Source organism: Eurytemora carolleeae, unplaced genomic scaffold, assembly GCF_000591075.1.
Source record: "Eurytemora carolleeae unplaced genomic scaffold, Eaff_2.0 scaffold1569, whole genome shotgun sequence".
NCBI classification, from domain to species: Eukaryota; Metazoa; Arthropoda; class Copepoda; order Calanoida; family Temoridae; genus Eurytemora; species Eurytemora carolleeae.
This window is the reverse complement of record NW_019397457.1, coordinates 27,015-46,593: the sequence shown is the minus strand read 5'-3', so window position 1 is coordinate 46,593 and position 19,579 is coordinate 27,015. Positions and strand designations below refer to the sequence as shown.

General features: G+C 33.6%; 2 protein-coding genes across 3 annotated transcripts; both read right to left on the bottom strand.

Annotated features, from left to right (window-relative positions):
* Positions 1-6: 6 nt before the first annotated feature.
* Positions 7-12,039, bottom strand: LOC111714393 (protein RRNAD1). Of its 2 annotated transcripts, XM_023489491.1 has the most exons (17): positions 11,826-12,039; positions 10,638-10,674; positions 10,199-10,264; positions 9,637-9,869; positions 8,925-8,997; positions 8,199-8,279; positions 7,852-7,928; positions 5,874-5,967; positions 5,573-5,663; positions 4,890-4,927; positions 4,561-4,634; positions 3,929-4,037; positions 3,342-3,464; positions 3,037-3,099; positions 1,053-1,119; positions 704-755; positions 7-155 (listed from the first exon to the last, which is right to left on the bottom strand). In XM_023489491.1, the coding sequence occupies exons 1-17, from the start codon at positions 12,023-12,025 to the stop codon at positions 83-85; spliced, it is 1,551 nt and encodes a 516-aa protein (XP_023345259.1). In that variant the 5' UTR covers positions 12,026-12,039; the 3' UTR covers positions 7-82. The 2 variants fall into 2 exon arrangements, with proteins under 2 accessions (XP_023345259.1, XP_023345260.1); XM_023489492.1 differs by lacking the exon at positions 10,199-10,264.
* On the bottom strand, positions 12,033-19,333 carry LOC111714395 (UPF0454 protein C12orf49 homolog). The gene is made up of 6 exons (XM_023489498.1): positions 19,156-19,333; positions 18,179-18,259; positions 15,165-15,241; positions 14,887-14,981; positions 12,618-12,814; positions 12,033-12,189 (listed from the first exon to the last, which is right to left on the bottom strand). Exons 1-6 carry the CDS (start codon positions 19,278-19,280, stop codon positions 12,123-12,125), a joined length of 642 nt encoding a protein of 213 aa, XP_023345266.1. The 5' UTR covers positions 19,281-19,333; the 3' UTR covers positions 12,033-12,122.
* Positions 19,334-19,579: the final 246 nt, after the last annotated feature.

The following is a 19,579-nucleotide window of genomic DNA, read 5'->3' as shown; positions in this document are numbered from 1 at the left end:
ACTTGGTAATTTTGTTGCAGAATATATTTTGGTAATTTTGTTGCAGAATATATTTTGAGTATTAAGTACAGTTTTCCGCAAGTTAATTTTTTGCCGAGAATATAAGTTGGTTGCGGGGAGAGATTATGGGATCAAAAAGTGGTATCAGCAAACTCCTACAACAAATATAAACAAATAAATATTTTCTAACATCTTTTTATTTTTTTTCAGTGCTTTGGATCCATTTAATTTTGATGAAAATCCGGATCCTGGATCCGCACTGAAAAAAATGGATCCAGATTGTCTGAGAAGCTACACATTTTTTGGTTGATATTTTGCCCCTTAGATCCGGATCCGTGGATCCGTAAATTTTTGCGGATCTGGATCCAGGAAGCCAAAATGTTGCGGATCCTTAGCACTGCATTTATTTATTAAGTGTTCGGTATGTGAAAAATTTACAATCCAATCCAATCCAATCAAATCCAAAGATTTAGCTGGATTTCCCGTGGACTTCTAGAATTACGTTGACGGTTATTAAGTAAAATAACAAGTTTATTAGTGATAGAATGGTAAAAATAAATAAAAAATAAAAATAAATCTAATGTTACAGGGTAAAAAGAAGGACATATATGATTAAAGTGAAGTTTCTCTTAAAATTAGATTTTCTTTCTGCATCTCATTACTCGTCAAGTAAATATACTTTAATTGTTTAATCATAGTTTACCTGAATCCATTCTCATAAAGAAAAACACAACGATCCAGCAAAATCACAGTTTCTAATTAGCATCAATAATCAAGATATACTTCATTGATTGAACGTAAGTCTGAGGAGTATATTTCTTGAAAAATCATCCCCCCCCCCGTCACATTCCCTGACGAAGATCGTTTCTTTTGTCCAGATGTTAGTTCTAGGGGTTTATTATTCGCTGATTTTGGGAAATTAAATGATCCCCTCCACATCCGGATCATTAAAAATCATTGTCCATCCCTACCCGCCCCGGAGAAATAACTTGAATCTAATCAATTTAGAGGGTAAAGCTAATCTTAACTTAAGTTGTTATTCGTTTTTTTACCTAGTATAGGTGCTAGCGCTAACCGTAAGGTATAATAGCCAACAACCTCCCACCAGGCCGACAACTCCTAAAGGGACAAATTTTGAAATATCTTAATTACAGGTACATGGATAATAATAATAATTGCCATCTACCCGTCGTCCCTCAGTGAGGGGGAGATCACAATTAAAATGGACAATTGTTTCGTGTATATTGTAGGTTGTAGAGAAATGTCAAAGATCTTTCGAACTGGTTTCATTCAAATCGCATCGTTTCCTTTTTTCTTATATTTCCATTATTAGCTTTGTTTTCGTTAATTCTTATTTCTTTAGTGTACAAAATGATAACGAAAAGTGTTTTTAAAAATGATCAAAAATGAATATGAAATTGTAAAAAAAAACTTCCTTTTTAATAAAAATCTTTAAATTTTTTTTTTGTCGATTTAAAATACATATTTTTACATTTTAAATATACTTTTACGGATATCAGCTTATTATAAGTTTTCATTCATCAACTTTGCTAAAATGAATCGAAAATAAATTAAATTTTTCAACACAAATACAGTTGGAAGAAATGTACAAAATAGCATGTGTAAATACATTCAAAAAGGTTGATACCATTTACCATTTTTAATTGTCAACCTTACCATCTAAGACATGATTAAGTCAAATCAAATCATCAAAAATGCTCAGTTAGAAATATATTTTTAATGTAACGTTGCTTCCAAAAGAAATGCTATAATGTTTTTTTTTTGACATTTTACATACATATATTATATATTAGGGAGTTTATAAAATAAAAGGAATAACGAAAAAGGCGAATTTGCGGTGGAACAAATGCGGAATTTGCGCGCACCGATTTTTCCATTTCACTGGGAACCCTAGGTCGGTCCACTGGCATTTTTGAGATGAGTAAAGAAAACACAAAAATTGTTCTTACACAAAATTGAGTAAGTGAAAAATTAGACTATTGCAATTGGAGGAAACCCTTCTCCGACTTTGTGAAAACATTCAAAGAAAAAGAATTTTTTTCGTCTAACAATTTAAATATTCTTTTTTATAGATAATAAGAATACGTCAGTCAACGACGTATCTATTCAAGAATGCGAATTACTTCATTTTTTGAAGAATTTCCGTGATTAATAAAGTAAAGTTGTTAGCGCTTGATTGCATCATAATCAAATCTGCTTATTAAAAAACTCAAGTATTTAACCGGCACTTGAGTAGAACCACATCAGGGTACCCTGGCCAACAAGTGCAAGAGCCAGGCCAGCTAGGGCAGCCCTGAAAAAAATGTTAAGAGGTGCTCTTTTTCTTTTGAATAAGTTGAAGCTAAGAAAAATCCCCCCAATTTATTTTTTGACCATTAATTCTAGAGCCGCCAGAAAAAAGGGATTTTTTTGGCCATTAATTCTAGAGCCGCCAGAAAAAAGGAATTTTTTGGCCATTTTTGAAAATTATTTTATTTTAAGTGTTAAAATGTTCGTTAAATACTCAGTTTTTAATTAAAATTATATTTTATATCATTTTGGAAATCCCAAATACAGTTCTAAAAGACAAAATTAAAAAAAATTACATTGTTTGAAAATTCGGTCAATTTATTAGCAAAAGCTGCAAAATCGTCGATTTTTCTGCTACGCACTTACACCTTAAGACCACCAAGGTGGCAATTAAAAAAATAGTTTCTTCTCTCCTGTTTTCTATATGGTGTAATGTTTCTAAAATGTGATTATTTATTCATGTATCTTCAGAAATGTCCGACCGATAAGAATTATAAAAAAAACTGCTGGCCTGGCTCTTTTACTTGTCGGGCCGGGTACCCTTATTTGGTTCTTCTCATTGGCGGTGGAAGACTGAGTTTTTAATCAGCAGATTTGTTTGTGATGCAATAAAACGCCAACAACGACACCCAGCTTCAAACAAGCTATTAGTCACGGAACCTCTCCAATAAGTAAAGAAATTACACTTTCATTCCCATTCTTGAATATATACACGAAACCTAGTACCTCACGAATCTCTTCTGTATCGAATTCTAAAGGATCTATTCCCAGAGGTAGCTTACTTGTTGCCTGTAAAATAAAAAATTATTGATAACACATTCTAATAGAATCTCAATTTAAAATTCACTTCTTAGGTTTTCACTCGTTCCCTTCCTCCCTAATTTTCATTTAAAGAAACTTCTTATAAATAAAGTTTTTTTTTGAAGAAAAACAGAAGTAAGAAATTGAGAATGAAATAATTTTTCTGAGAACTTCGAAGAGGTAATAGATTTACAATACATTTCTGTAAAAAAAAAACATTAATAAATAACCTTAACAGCATATTCTAGAAATGTTAGTGTATGTGCACGAGAAACAGTTCTAAGAATTGAGTGTTTTAAGGCTGGATCCTTTTTCATCAGAAACTTCTCGAGCACGGCACGGTAACAGTGCACCTATATATATATATATATTAGTAGTTGATAAATACTTATTACCAGTAAACTTAAAAAATGAATCTGCGCAAAACCAACAGAATAAAGTTTTTTTCAACAAACAAGAGTTATTCTACTAGATTTAAAAAAACTATTAAACTTTCTCCATCTACGTTGAATTCAGCTTGCCATTAAACCGGTCAGGGACTTGTCCCTGATCGGGAGGGGCTGTAAAAGGAGTTGTTGAAAATCGGGTGTGGTTTTCAACTTTTTGGGAGATTACTCTTCCGTTTTACTCTAATCATTATGGCTAAGCCTTTCTTATTTGGTTAGTCATTATCAAGGCAGGATTCTAACAATGAGTTTTAAACTTTTATAAACTCTGCTGTGCTGTGGCATTGTTTTCGCTTCAAAACATATTTTGAGTATCTACAAATAATTTTCACAAAAATAAACACCCGTGAAAAATCCCATAATAAATTAACCTTCAGTTTGTCTTCTTCGCCTTCTCTTAGTCGTTCTGTGTACATCTCGATAGCATGACAAGCCAATTCAGCATTTGTATAGTTCAATTTCCATCTGGTTTCCACACCCCTGTATTATATGAAAGTTTAACAATTTTTAATGAAAAAATATTTAATTTAGGGGTACTTTTCGACGTCTCAGTCCTGTATTCTTTAAGCCCACCATATGCAATAAGCAATTGCATCCGTCAATTTTTTGACCGGCTGATGTGGCGCGCAATCAATGTGATAATTCTTATTGGTCACAAGACAGCAGGGATATCAAAAAGAAAAGATTGATTTTAAACTTCTTTATGAAAAAAGCTGTTATGTATTTCTCAAAAAGATCGCGTTGGAATTTTTTATTTCAACGTTCGTCTTCTTATTTCAGTTTTATTAGTCTCACTGAATCTTAAAAGAATACGGCATGGATTAAATTTACTGATGATCTCTTTTGCAGGGTAAAGAGTAAACTCTTAATTTAAAGTATTCCGAATTATTTTGGTTCTTCTTGTATTAAAAGATTTTATGCTGTGGTTTTGACAGAAAGTATTTATAAGCGACCCAATAAACTGTCCCTTGCTAATAGTTAAATATATACTGCCAAGTCTTACCGTAAGAAAAGAGACATTGGAAAGTGTTCCTTGATTTTCATGTAACAGCAGCCGATTGAGTTCAGGACAGTCGCCTGTAAAAGATTTTTAATTTTCGTCAATATGAATAAGCATGATAATGGTGATTTTAGAACAAGAACGGATTAACACCCTTTCGGTATATTCCTAGTAATTGAAGAAATTTACAGGTATTAAATAGCTGAAATGACCAGCGTTGCCCATGCTTTTATAAAAATTATACAATTTATCTAATTTTCATAAACGACATATTCTATGTTGAATTACCCCTTAAATGTTTTAGTTTCGTAGGTCTCAGTTTAAAAAATTACCTTTGTATCTTGGGCATACATTTTTATCAGAACAGGACCTGCAAGACAATAATAGTTACAATAGCGATGAATGGGAAAGTTTTATAAGTTTTTATATTGAAATATTGAATATTGAAATATTATACAAAACTTCATAGGCTTTTTTTTTCGCGGAAAAATAAAAATAAAAATATGACTTTCATTACAAATTATTACTACTGTATTCCCTGGGTTCCTAGCTTTCGTTTGATAAAGCCATAGTTGAAATATTTTCAATTTGTGGAGGTCATTAGAGGTCATAAGAGGTCATTAAAATTCAATTTTATTTTATTTTAGGAATTTCGAACACTAATTAGGCGTGCAGCCAAAAAATTGGAAGATTTTAACCAAAAATGAAGGCAGGCCCCCCCCCCCCTGCATCAAATGTGCCATCTCCACCATCCCCTTTAATTTAATTTTTTAATTTCCGCCCCCTCTCCCCACTTCGTAGTTAGTGATGTATATGTAAGATAAGATAACGGTAGAATCTTTATTTATATCATGTCAAACAATATCAATTTCCAATTTTTCCATTTTTCCCGTCCTTTTCGTCTACAGAAATTTCCATAACACCATGATAATAATTGAGTACATCTGATTGAGCAATTTTAAGAAACAAAAACAAAGAAAGATATATGTACAAATTCATTATAACTTTTTTATACCTAAGTCACCACAAGTATGCAGTCCCAATATACAGTATCTTAGAGATGTATCATAGATGTGGAACTTCTCCGACAGGATAGAATGAAAGGCCTGGAAATATCGTTCACGTCATTTCATTTATTAAATATGGTGTGGAAAATCAATTAAGTAAACAATCAAAAATCTTTCTTATTTTCAGGAAGAAATTGCTGGGACACAAAATTATAACAAAGTAACTAGAATACATAAAATGACTGGAAAGGGGGCAAGAGTTTCATTTGCCCCTGCATTTCAGTAAAAAGTAAACTTTAAAAGGCCTGCCTGTAAATCCATAACTGGTTGAAGCCATGCATTAACATGCACAGGAGCAGTGTGGGGAATGTGCAAACAATGTTCACCTCTTCTCTCAAGCTTCCTACAAATTAATTTAAATAGTCTTTTTTTAAATAATCCATTTTGTTTGTTTATTTTCTTGTGGTTTTTAAAATTTCTTATTGATTTTGATGGTTATTATATCGTTAGAACCTCTCGTGGGAATACAAGCCATGAACAACGATACCAGTTTTATGCACGACCAGATGTGAGGACTGGACTGCCATGGAAAATACCTCTCAAGAGAGCTTTCAGGGATCACAACTTCCCATTTTGCATAAGGGTGCAGTTATGGGTAAATTCCTTAATTCCCCTTACTGGGAAACAGTATAAAATAAAGGAACACAGGGAGAAATCCCCTATACCCTTCTTCCTACAAACCTCCTTATCTCTCTCCTACCTGCTCCACAACTCGATGTTAAAATAACTATTTGGAAAGGACTTAAAGTGTAAAAACAAGAAACAAGAAGCAAGAAGGAAATTGAAATTGAACAGAAAAAAGTGGAAGGGAAATCTCTTGACAGTAGAGATGGGTGCTGAAAGCAAGATAAACAAGAAAGAAGAAGAAAACTTTGAACAGGAAAAATTAGAAGGGGATTTGATCTATATACTATCTATTTTTTTCACTGATAGCGACTAAAGACAAATACACAGGATGGCAGACGTCCCATCCCCCCCCCCCCCTCTATGTCCTACTCAAGATAAAAAACTGGAAAATGTGTAAAACGCCCCCCTCACCCCTCTCCCCCCCCCATCAAGAAAATTTTATTGAAAGTGTGTTTTGAATGTTAGGAATGCAGGAGCTGACTCAGTTACATGACTGAAGCAAAATTTAAGACAAACAAGGGAGAGAGTAACTTTGCCACTCCCAGAATAAAGAATATAGATAAAGGGCTCCAAAAAATAGTTTTGCCTCTGCGATTTGGCTAGCTGCAGAAAACCTCCAAAAAATTCATTTATTTTTATTTTCAAAATTAGCCGAAGTATGATTGAAGGATGGACAAGGAATGGACGATCAAGAAGAAAGAATGAAAAACAAGAAATATAGATTAAGTTTCAAAATGTTTCCATCTGATATCATATTGAAATTAAAAAAATAAGGTAAAATTTAATTAAAATAAATTATTAAAGTTAAAAAATATCGTTAGAACTGACGAGGGTCAACTCAAACCAAAATATATTCTTAATAAATGTGGAACTAACAACTCCTTTTTTTTACTCTACAGAGGTTTGGTCCATCACCATAACCGAATTTTGGAAACTTTTCTGTTGACTTATTCCAGGCCCGTATCTGAGAAATTAGTCAAGTTGTATAATTCAATTACTAAGATTGTAAGCACAATGAAGGACCTGTTTGGCTTATAATATCAGAAAGGTTAAGGGTTATATTGATGATTAAGGCTGAAAAATCTAAATTTTTACCAGGAACAATAATTAAAAGTTAACTTAATTTTTAACAGTTTTAAGCATGTCAATTGTCAAAGTACTTTATCAAACCCTGAAAAGCTAATAATAAGATTTTTTCTCCAAAAAATAGCATAGAGATTAAAAAATTAAATAAATTTTTACTATTTGTTAGTTGGTGGACTAGTTTTTGTCTTAACGGCAATACGATAAAATATTCTACTGAGCACTTTTTTACATCAAAAGGTTGGGATTTTGAACTACTACTGACATGAAATTGTGTGCATAGACCAAACGATTAATAATAATACGGCGGCAGACAGGAAAGCATAACAATTAAGTATTAAGAAAGTAATACTAATCTGTAAAGTACCCTGTGATGGACGCCCCAGACCACCGCCACATGAGTGGGCCACAACATTCAGATTCCACCTACCCGTTCCATGCGGCCACTTAACCCCCACCAACTTTTCCAGCCAGGGGTTTTCAACTTAAAACGAGAAGCTTTAAAAAAATGGTTTACCTAAAACTTTGCTCGAGTTGGATATCAAACTTGCGCGCAGAATCAGTAAAATCTTTGTTAGAATCAACACAGGCAACCTTAAAAAGAACAAGTTTTTAAAATTGATATAAATAAATGAAAACAAATAGTGAATGTACAATTAAATTATGATATTAAATTAATAAAGGGCGAAACTAGAAAAGTGGACCGTCAATAATTATATTTCCAGATTTTTTCATCTTCATTAAGTTTCAGAAAAAAACATACATGGCGACATNCCTCTATTACAAGAATCTTCAAAAATCATTCTCTAAGGGTGGTAAATCTAAAAATATATACCCCTGTTATATTCAAAATAAAGCTATAACCTGCAATGAATATGAATAGCACAAGTACCTAGCCAGATGGCCTTGTCCAGATCCTACATCTATTAGACAATTCACGTTTATCTAAACACCCAACACTTATAGAATTTCAAACAAACAACAAAATTTTTCTTGTCTTGAATTTTTCTTTACAAACGGTTGAGTAAAAGAATTACTGGGATTTAGCCGACATAAAAATTGTGATTTGGATGGAATTGATATGCTTTGTGAATTAACTGTTTACTTTTCAAAGGCAAGTTGGTGAGTTGTTAAGCACTAATAATTTCACAGTGACAGAACTCTGAACAAGTTCATTCTTATACAAATTCACTATTCAGCTATGGTGAACTGCTTTCTGCAAAGTTTAGTACCATAGTTTCATGCTGCATTTGGCATTTTAGAAATATTTTGTCAGATTAAGTTGAACCAAAAATTAAAACCAGAAGTCGTAATACAGGGATAAACATTTTTTGTTATCCCTCTATCCCTCACACCCCTCCCAAAACACTAAAGTTTAAAAAGAAATTACCCAGACATACACGATATACCATCGTTATCGTCTTGACAGTGGGAACTCTTTTATCTGTTTGACACAAAATTAATTTTTATTTCATCCCTATATGCCATTTTTTTCCACATAATTCTTGATTAACTAAGTGTGATTTTAAGAAGTGCATGGAAACAAATATTCTATGGTACAAATACGTTATATACACCCCCAGCTTCTACCTGGTTCAATATATCATAAGTAAACTTTCCAAGTCTTGCTAATTCATACTGCTTCTTTGGTTTCACATGCTTCCTATAGTAATGAATATAAAATATAAAGAATGCACCAGAGACAGGTAAAAAAAATTTAGGAAAAGCAACTGCAGATCTTGAAAGGTAAAGTTATTGAGCTTTCAAATTCAGTAATTTCAAAATCTAGTCCTTGTATACTGACAAATTTTCAGATTTCTTTTATTAGTATTTCGGTACAATTTTAGTATCTTTTTATTGTACTGCACGCACAAAGGATATATAAAGCATGCTTGGGAAAACTATTGAATGATATCTTTAATAAGAATATTATGATTATTAAATAAAATCTAATAAGCCATTATGAGTAGTCTTCATTATTGCAAACACGAAAGTTACTCCAACAAAAATTTGCTTTTTTTAGTCAAAATAATAAAATACCATTTTTTCCGGGTTAAAAATCCTGAAAATTCAAACAATTTTAAACAAAGTCCATACTTTTAATACAATCCTCACAATTATTTGTTAGAAATAAAAAATCCGTACAATCCCTACATTTTCACCACCCGGAATACTAAAAGACTGAGGAGTTTGTGTGTAATATTAATAAAAAAATTATGAAAGATTGATAAATGCTTGATTCTAAATTCTCGCACCTAAAACCAATTCTTATAATAGAATATCTTGTGTGAAATATATTTACCTGAATATTTGCTTCAGGGTCGGATTTTTCTTCTCAAGAACACTTAGCATATCTTCGAAAAAACAGAACTTTTCCTTTTCCATTTTGTTCGAGTTTTGTTCATCCTCAACTTTTAAACCAGTCTCGATCTCTGAGAAGTTTGCCTTAGGAGAATCTTGTTTGCTTTTTTTTGATGCTCTTTCATTGAGAACTGTGGAATCAAGAAATGCTTTAACGAACTTGAAGTCGGATACCTATAAAAGAGAAGGGTAAAGGTGTCTTTGAAGTGACATTTAAAGTGAAATGACGACTGAAAAAATAACTTTTTGGTACATAGGGGGGGTTAGGGGTTCGGGCAAAGGATTATTGGCCTTCTTCTTCAGCTTATTCCCTCCGCTCGCACTTTGGTTCTTTTTTAGCACTTTAAAGTAGCCCTATTTAATATTTATATGTATTGACATTGTGCATATTTCTTCCAAAACGTAAAAATATCTGCTCCCAAATGAATATTTTAATCCTAAACAACCATGTTTCACCTCTGTCACCAAATGAGTTTCAATAGATTTATTTAGCGATAACATACCTGTTTCCTGCTCAAAGAAAGAGACAAAATACTTTTCTTAAATGCTAACAGTGATAACGGCCAAACCTGAGAACAAATATAATTATAGTAATTTCTTAAATTTTCTTCAAAGCTTTAGAAAATCAAATCAAATAGTATTTTTTAGTTCTTTTTAATACTTTTTGCTAAAAAACTAACTTCCAGACATTTTTAATTATTCCTTAATGTCTTAAATTGACATTTGAATTTTACTCACTTATTCAATTTTTAACATTATTGACTAGAATCATTTTCTAAAACATATGACCAAATTTTCAAATATTTTTATTTCAATTTGCAAAATTGTAAGCTTTACTCTGAAAAAAGTTTATGAGAAAACTATTGCTCATGGACTAGGATTTAATTGTGAATGGTAATAGAATACATTTATAGCATCCTACAATCGTATAAAGATTATCACCTGTTTTTGGTCTGCTGGAATGTTAGGATCCAACAAACTGGAAAAGGTAAAAAATATTAACGTATTTAATGACACACAATTTTTTCTAATTCTATTTTTGACTTTTTAGTTTTTGTGTCTACCCTTTTATTTTTTTTTGGGGGGGGGGGATTTTTTATAATATTTGCTTTTTCTTTTAATCCCTGATATTAAACAAAAGCGAAGAACCCAGGTAATAAAATAGCGACAACGAATTCATATTTTGACCTTCTAATGACTTCTAACGACCTCTAGTGACCTCTAATGACCTTCAAATTGAAAATGTTAAAACTATGGCTTTATGTATATCAAATGCAAATGAAAGCTAAGAAATTTGGAGGTCAAAAGAGGCCGTTAGGGGATCACATGAAGAGCAAACACCAAATTCGTTGCTGCTCCTGGATTACCTGGGTTCTTAGCTTTCTTTTGATATGCATAAAGCCATAGTTTAAACAATTAAATTTTTGTTTTCAATAGAGTTCGTTAGAGGTCATTAAAAGATGTAACACTGGATTTGTTGCAGCAACTGTATTGCCTGAGGGTCCTAGCTTTCGTATGATTTGCAAGAAGCATAGTTATAGCATTTTCAATTTTAAGGTCATTAGAGGTCGGCATAGGCCATAAAAGGTCATTGGAGGTCATTAGAAGGTCAAACAGTGAATCCGTTGCTGTTACTGTATTATTTGGGTTCGTAGCTTCCATTTGATAAAAATAAAGCCATTATTATCACATTTTTGATTTCAGGGTCATTTGAGGTTATTATAAGTCGTCAGAGGTCATTATAGGTCGTCAGAGGTCATTACAGGTCGTCAGAGGTCATTACAGGTCGTCAGAGGTCATTAGAAGGTCAAAATATGAATTTGTTGTGGTTTCTGTATTGCCTTGGTTTCTAGCTTCGTTTTATATGCATGAAGCTAAAATTGGAACATTTTCTTTTGGTGATTTAAGATCACTAAAGGTCATTAGAAGTCATAAATGTCCAATTTAATTTAATTTTAGGAAAATATATCACTAACTAGGCACACAACCAATAAATTGGAAGATTTGAACCAAAAATGAAGGAAGGGACCCCCCCCCCCTTCATCAAATAGGACATCTCCACCATCCCCTTTTCATATTTTTTTTATACGTGTTTTCTTGGTTCAAGGAGGTATACGAAAATTAATCTACCTTGCTAACGTTTGTGGAGAGCAATGTTTGAGAATATTACACCAGGATTCAGGAAGATGAGACCAATGAGAGTCTAAGAAAAAGTCCAAGACAAAACTATCAACCACCCAGCTGTAAATTTCAAGAAGTCTCACACATTCAGTAAGTCGTCGACGGATCCTTTCAATAGTTACGTCATTGACCTCCACCCAGTGAGACATTTTCGAACTAAATTAAAACAAAAAGTTAAAAATTCTATAGAATTGGAATCTTTAGTTCACATTTACTGTGACGTTAAATGTAGATATTATTATAAGTCTAGGGCTCCATGCTACTGACTGTTGGCGGTGCGTCTTTCCCGTAGCAAAATTTTCTTTTTTTGTTCCTATAAATTAAACGTCTTCATTCCTTGCTTAAATGTAGGCTGGTTTGTGCGTTTTTAAAATATTTTTTTATTCATTGCTAAAATGGCTAGAATGTAGATTTTTAGTTGAAGAATATTTTCAGCATTAAATTCAGCAGATAAAACTTTCACGAAAATTTACTCATACATTTAAGTCTTTTTGGGGGAAAACATGTTAAGAAAAGGATTAAAAATTAAGTCAAATTCTTAACTCCCCCCCCAAAAAAAAAAATTAAATGAATTATCTGTTAAAATGCATGCTTAAACAATTGCTTGCACTATAATAGGACTGTAAAAACTTTCATTTGATTTATCTTAATGTTACTTGAAAGTCTATTTATTAAAAATCCTATCTTGTAAAGTAGGATTTATAAGTTCTAATTTTTATTGCAAAGGAAGATCGTGCATCCCTATATGTATTTTCGTGCTGAACACTAGATGAGCTAGTTCTGCATTTTGCTAGGCACAGCTCAAAATGGTCACTAACTGATACAAACAGTACATTATTGTTGTCTGCCGCATTCTGCAAGAACTCTTGTAGAACTGGTTTCTGTTCGCGGCGTAAACAACAGCTAATACAGTACTCATACTCAATACAGCACTCAATCTGTCAAAAATAATTCCATTAATCTATAGAATCAAGAAAGCGTCAAAAAGGATGAAAAAAACTTATTTGTCAAAAAGGATGAAAAAATGTTATGTCTGTATTTTTGTTTTACTCCCATGAGCAAAATCATATCGAATGTTTTGAAAATTATACCGTATCAACATCTTTTAGTTATTTAATGTTGCTATTTCAATGAGGTTTATTATTTTTTTTAAAATTAGCAGTCATGCACGAGGGCTGAAAGTCCAGCCACAGCAATAATTTGTCCGAGCCACATTTTTAAAACTTTCTTGTTCAAGAATCAAGGCTTCTTCGAATGCTCGTTAATATTTATATAATCTTTATGAATTGTGAGTTTTATCCATATTATAAAAATCAAGCTACATTGACGTACACATAAATGAAATATTTACCGGGAAACTGGAAAAGTACTTTCATTTTAGTTTTCAAGCACTTGTCCTTGAATTCTATCTACCCTTTCTTTGCACGCATTTTTAGACATTCTATAGTTTAGAATGCCGCAATTCTTTTGTAAATAATATTCGAACACATCAATTTTTTCAGGTGGTTCAATGTGAAAAATGAAAGACAGCAAAGAATGGTACCCGCTCATCGAACCTTTCTGAAACAAACCTAACGTTTTTCTGACCTAACGTTTTTCCGACCAAAAATTCTGTAGGTTCAATAAGCGAAATGTCCCAAACTGACCTTAAAAGATTAAAAATATATTTAGGTCGATTATGAATATATTTTAGGTCGGTTATGCATATATTTTAAGACGGTTAAGTAAAAATTTTAGGTCAGTTGGGAATACATTTTAGATCAGTAAAGCAACAATTTTAGGTTAGAAAAACATCAATTTTAGGTCGGATGAGCAAAATATTTAGGTCGGATAAGTAAAATTTCTAGGTAGGATGAGCAATGTAATTAGGTCGGATGAGCAATATTTTTAAGCCGGATGAGCAATATTTTTTAGGTCGGATGAGCAATATTTTTAGGTCGGATGAGCAATATTTTTAGATCAGTTGAGAAATACTTTTTGGTCAGTAAAAATATTGCTTATCCGTCCTAGAATTATTGCTCAACCGACCTAAAATTATTGCTCAACTGACCTTAAAATATTCCTCAACTGACCTAAAAATATTGCTCATCCGACCTAAAAAAAATGCTCATCCGACCTAAAAAAAATTTCATTTAACTTAAAAATGTTGCTCAACCGATCTAAAAATATTGCTCATCCGACCTAAGAAAAATTTGCTCAAACGACTTAAAAAAATGCTCATCTAACCTAAAGAAACTGACCCAAGAATATTGCTAAACCGACCAAAAAAATTGCTCAACCGACCTAATATTTTAGCTCAACAAACCTCAAATTATTGCTTAAGAGACCTAAAATTTGTCACCAACCCAATTCTTAAACTTACTTCCTAGTAAACCGACCTAAAATATATGCTCAACCAACCAAAATATATCTCGAAATCTTTGGTCGGAAAACCTATATATTTCTATAAGAATGCCAAACGGACCTATAAAGCTTTTTTGACCAAACCGACTAAAACACGTGCAAACTACTCAATATTTAGGTCAGAAAACATTTAGGTTAGAATCATCTAGGTCGATTTATACGGCATCCGACAAAGTTTTGCTTTTCTATAATGAGAAAGTAAACATTACATACATAGTCAGTTAAGAGAATCAAATATTCAAAACATACTCCGAAGCTGTAAGGAGAACACACAATTTCACTCATAGCACACTTTTTTTATTAAAATATTCAAAACATACTCCGAAGCTGTAAAGGGAACACACAATTTCACTCATAACACACTTTTTTTTATTAAAATTTCAGCACTATTGAAAGAATGTTGAAAAGACAAGCATTTGAAGGTGGCTCGGAGCCTTGGAAGAAAAATATGGTTCAATCGGCACAGACGGCTCGGACGAGACCTTCCAGCCCTTCATTTATCAAATTATAAACTAAATTCAATAATAAAGAAAAAGAAATCTTATTTTGGTGTGTTGTATTTACAGGAATATCCTTGCCTAATAAAAAGTTACCAACAAACTTTTACCTTTGGATCACAAGACTCGCAAAGAAATCGACCAAGACTTGTGTTTATGTTACAGCACCCAGATCCTAATAGTTCTTCACGGGAGCATAAATACCCTTTTTATGATGAAAATAGAAAAACAGAATTTGTAAAGATTTATCTGTTTGTCCTGCAAAAGAATTTACTAAGAATTGCTTAGGCCCTTGAAAATACTTTAATGAAGAAAAAATTGTTCACCCATTTTGCATTTAAAAAGGCAATATTATTGTTGTCTCAGCGTTACTTCTTTCTATTTTTTCCTTTATCGTCGACAATAATTGCTTTTCCCTGCAAAGAGTTACGACAGGTAGTGGGAATAAAGTCGCTGGTATTAGATCTGAAAAGTAAAAACATGATAGCAAAAATATTTTACATTCGAAAAACGTTGGTGACATGAGCGTCGGTTTCGGTACATATATTCAACCCCTGACTAACTATCTAACCTTTCATATTTTTTTCTGAAAATTAATACATCTCCAAATTTTCTCTGTCAGGCCCAGATGGCACCTGGATCAATATTCTTTCAGTTTCACCCAGAAAAGCATGTCAGATTCACAAAATTCCCATAGGAAACTTTAACCCACATCCAAATTCTATGTTTTCAACTATTGATCAAAACTTCTGTAAAATAAATTATACAATTTGTTAAATATTTTTTGCTTCTGCCAAGTTCTGTTTTATTTCAGTTTATTTCAATATATTTTTACGACCAAATGTTGTGCGCTCCCGCTCCTGGATTAACCTATTATGGCGCACATATATAATTACCCGTTGGGGTGTCTGTACACACTGCACACTGCTCCCAGCACACTACAAACGATACCCCATACACAATACACAATACACACTGCACACTACACACTACTCACTGTACACTGTACACTGCACACTGTCAACTATAAACTGCATACTGCACACTGTTAACATTAAACTGTACACTGTACAATATACAGTATACACTGTACAATGCACACTTCACTCTGTATACACTCCAAACTGCACACTGCAAACTGCACACTACACACTACACACTGTATGCAGCACACTTCTCAGTGTACACTGTATGCTGCACACTTTACACTGTACACTGTATGTCACACACTTCATATTGTACACTGCACACTGCATACTGCAAACTGCACACTGTTCACTTGTGCTTATGCTGCACATTTCACACTGCACACTGCACACTGTACACTGCACACTGCACACTGCACACTGCACACTGCACACTGCACACTGCACACTGCACACTGCACACTGCACACTGTACACTGTACTCTGTAAACTGTACATTGCAAACTGCAGACACTGCGCACTGTACACTGCAAACTTCAAACTGCAAACTGAGTACGTCAAATGTATAATACTAGCCTTAGAGGGCGCTTCGCGCCCATCTTCTAAATTAATTGTAAACATGTTCTCTTTGTGTACATCGTAAAACAAAACAAAAATAATTCGCGGATTTTCACAAAAAAATTTCGTGGATTTTCAAAATGTTCAAAAAATTAATGAAGATCGAATTTTGATGGAGACAAATATTTGAAATTTTGATCATTCATAAACCTTCCCTGTGGTCACGTGATGTCCCACAAAAAATTTGGGCCTGATCGGTTCAGCCGTTTTGACGTTTATTGGATACAAACAAACAGACAGACAAACAGACAGACAAGCCAAATTTATATATAGACAGTACACTGTACACTGTACACTGTACTCTGTAAACTGTACACTTCAAACTGCACACAATGCGCACTGTACACTGCAAACTTCAAACTGCAAACTGAGTACGACAAATGTATAATACTGTACACTGCTTATTACAAACTGCACACTCTGAAGTAAGTAAATACTGACCACTACACTCTGACCAATGCACACTGCCCACTACACACTATACAATTCACACTGCAAAAACTGCCAAATGTGCATTGTGCACTGTGCGATGTACACTACAAACTGCACATTGCATACTTCAAAATGCACACTGCACTCTGTACACTGAACACTGCAATATGTGTACTGCACACTTCACTTGCTGTATATTGCAAACTGTACACTTAACTCTTTACATTGCACATTTCAAACTGCACACCGTACACTTTAACTCTTCATATTGTAAACTCTAGGCTGTACACTGCGCACTGTATAGACATGTGCCAATAGGTTAATCCAAATGCATCGATATAGTCGCGTGCCATAAAAGGTTAGTCCATATGCGTCGATAAATGAATTTAAAATGAATTTTAGCAAAAAAGTTTGGAAACATAAATTTATTAAAGATCCCTTAAGCAGCTGTCCTTGAAATTTCATGTAATTCTGTCGACAGGCGAGCTGGTCGGTATGAATGGGTTTGGGTTATATATGAATATTAAGAATATATACCCCTTTGATGAAAAACAAATGAGTCAAGCTTATTGGCAATTACCAATACCATGGAAGACAAAAATGACCGTGTTATGTCAATAAAAATGTTGCCTGGAGCGCTAATGCTTTAAAAGGGGATTAGCATGCACTCAAATTGAAATCTTTAAGAACTATGCAGAGATTAGAGAACATGGGTGTGTATTCTTCTGTTTCACGCCCCCCCCCCGTCTGAAGGAGGGTGGGGTGGCAAAAATATGAGCTTTATTAAGGGGTTGGCAGGAAAAATGGGACAGGGGATCGGATTGAGAAAAGGGAAGAAGGGGGAAATGGGGAAGAGGGAAGGGAAAAATGAAGGGGAGGGGAAAAAGGAGGAAAAAGAGGAAATTTGTTTTTAATCTTCTAGTTTTGGCTCACAGAGAAACAATATAATATGTTTTCCGAGGAGAGAAGGCAAGGAAAAGGGAGAAAAGGAAGAAGAAGAGGTAATTTATTTTTTAACTTAAAAATGTGACCAAGATGTGATTATATTAAACACATTTTATTAGACATTTTATAATTAGATTGCGAATCTTTCCATTAATTGAAAGTTTTGTATGTAGTTGTTTAACAAACGAACTTTATTTTCATTTTAATTGAAATTTTTTCTTATGTTGAAAATATCCTAAATGTTTTGGAGAAAATCCGGGAACCATTCAAAACGTTACTGCACACAAGCTATAATGTACAGCTAATTTAACATTATAGCACAATGATTCTTTATAGCATGGTGCTATAATGTACTGCTAATTTAACTTTATAGCACGATGATTACTTAGCAAGTTCGTAATGAAATTCACAATGAAGTGAGTAAGAATGATAAAATACACAATAGTTAGTTAGTTACATAAAATGTATTAAATGTTTGTACCCTTGCACAGTTACTTGGTCCGATTCCCAGTTGAAGGGTTGATTCAATTTCCGCAGATGCAAAATATTCGATTCTTCCTCACTGTGTTTACATTAATATCAACATGTATAAATACTTAATAAAGACTAAGTACTGCGACTTGAAACTCGGTTCGCCCCCCCCCCCCTCCCCTCTAGTTGCGAGCGGTTCAAGACGCATCTTTTGATACCCACCCAAATTAACATGTTTTGAAAAAATAAAAAAATTGAACGCGCATTTTTTTAAATCGTTAAACCTAAATGCGTTTTGATTCCTTAATTTTTTTCCTTAACCAATCTTGCTTTTTGATTTGCTAGCTCGTGCAAAAAGGATTCGACATTTTCGATGAAAAAGTGTCACCCTTTGGTAATTTCATCTTGTACGCTTTTTGGGTCTTTTTGGACCCCCCCCTTCTGCCCACCCCCCTCCTATAAATTTTGAACATAATAGGACAGGCTAGGGGGCCGATCGCCGAGGTTAGGACAGGCTAGGGAAATGGGTGCCTCGGACACATGACCAATTTTTCCGTGTTGAGGCGTTTCCATAGCACCTTATATCCATGTGTTACATATGAGAATCATGTAGAAAATTGAAAGGAGGGGGGCGCGGGGGCATCTAAAAATAATTCTCTAGGAAATTACCCGCTTTTTGGATCCCTCCTATGAATTATATACATGGTGCTCATATGTTACACATGTTAAAATTAGGACATGTGGCTGCAGCCTGTCCTGTCGCGGCGCTCGGCCCCCTAAACTTTTCTAGCCGCAGTGGTAGGCCAAGAAAACGTAATAACCTTCCTACATTTATTTGTAAATTTTTTTTTGAAAAATTTTGGTAAGGTAAGGGGGGCGGGGTCAAAAATGCGTTCTAGAAAGGACAGACCCCACCCTTTATTAATAACATAAAAAAATTATAATAGCATCAAAATATAAAAATTCAAATTGTAAATGTTGAAATCCCTGTAGCAGAAAAAACACTCCACCCAGACCAGTTTCCCAAGTAGGAATACAGCTATAGAACTCAGTAGGATAAGGAATAAAAATCGTCGTCGTATTGTTCGGAAACAGACAAGTAATCCAGACATTATACATTTGCTTCTAACATTTTATTTTGTCTGAAAGAAAACACATAATTGAATCCAAAACTTTCAGTTTCACTTTCACAAAAGTAATTATCTTTATTCCTCGTTTAACAATTTTTACGATTCTTTTGTTCTATTCCATGGGACATACAGAGCGTCCCATATTATGTTAGATGATCTCCAAGCTTTTACGCCAAAATAACGAATAATACTCGAAAACTTCGCATTTCCGTAAGAAATTTCTCATATGCCTTATTTTATTTTCGGGTCCGTTCTAGTATACCCCCTCCTATCAATTTTGT

Excerpts from the sequence above, each read along its gene's own strand:
- LOC111714393 (XM_023489491.1), bottom strand. The coding sequence starts at position 12,025 with ATGTCTCACTGGGTGGAGGTCAATGACGTAACTATTGAAAGGATCCGT. Across the intron at positions 5,664-5,873 it reads AACCAGTTATGGATTTACAG|GCCTTTCATTCTATCCTGTC; the intron begins GCAGGCCTTTTA and ends CGATATTTCCAG. Across the intron at positions 3,100-3,341 it reads TTCTAGAATATGCTGTTAAG|GCAACAAGTAAGCTACCTCT; the intron begins GTTATTTATTAA and ends TTTATTTTACAG.
- LOC111714395 (XM_023489498.1), bottom strand. The coding sequence starts at position 19,280 with ATGTCTGGATTACTTGTCTGTTTCCGAACAATACGACGACGATTTTTA. Across the intron at positions 15,242-18,178 it reads GACCAAGTAACTGTGCAAGG|ATCTAATACCAGCGACTTTA; the intron begins GTACAAACATTT and ends TTTACTTTTCAG. Across the intron at positions 12,190-12,617 it reads CAGCACGAAAATACATATAG|GAACAAAAAAAGAAAATTTT; the intron begins GGATGCACGATC and ends TTTAATTTATAG.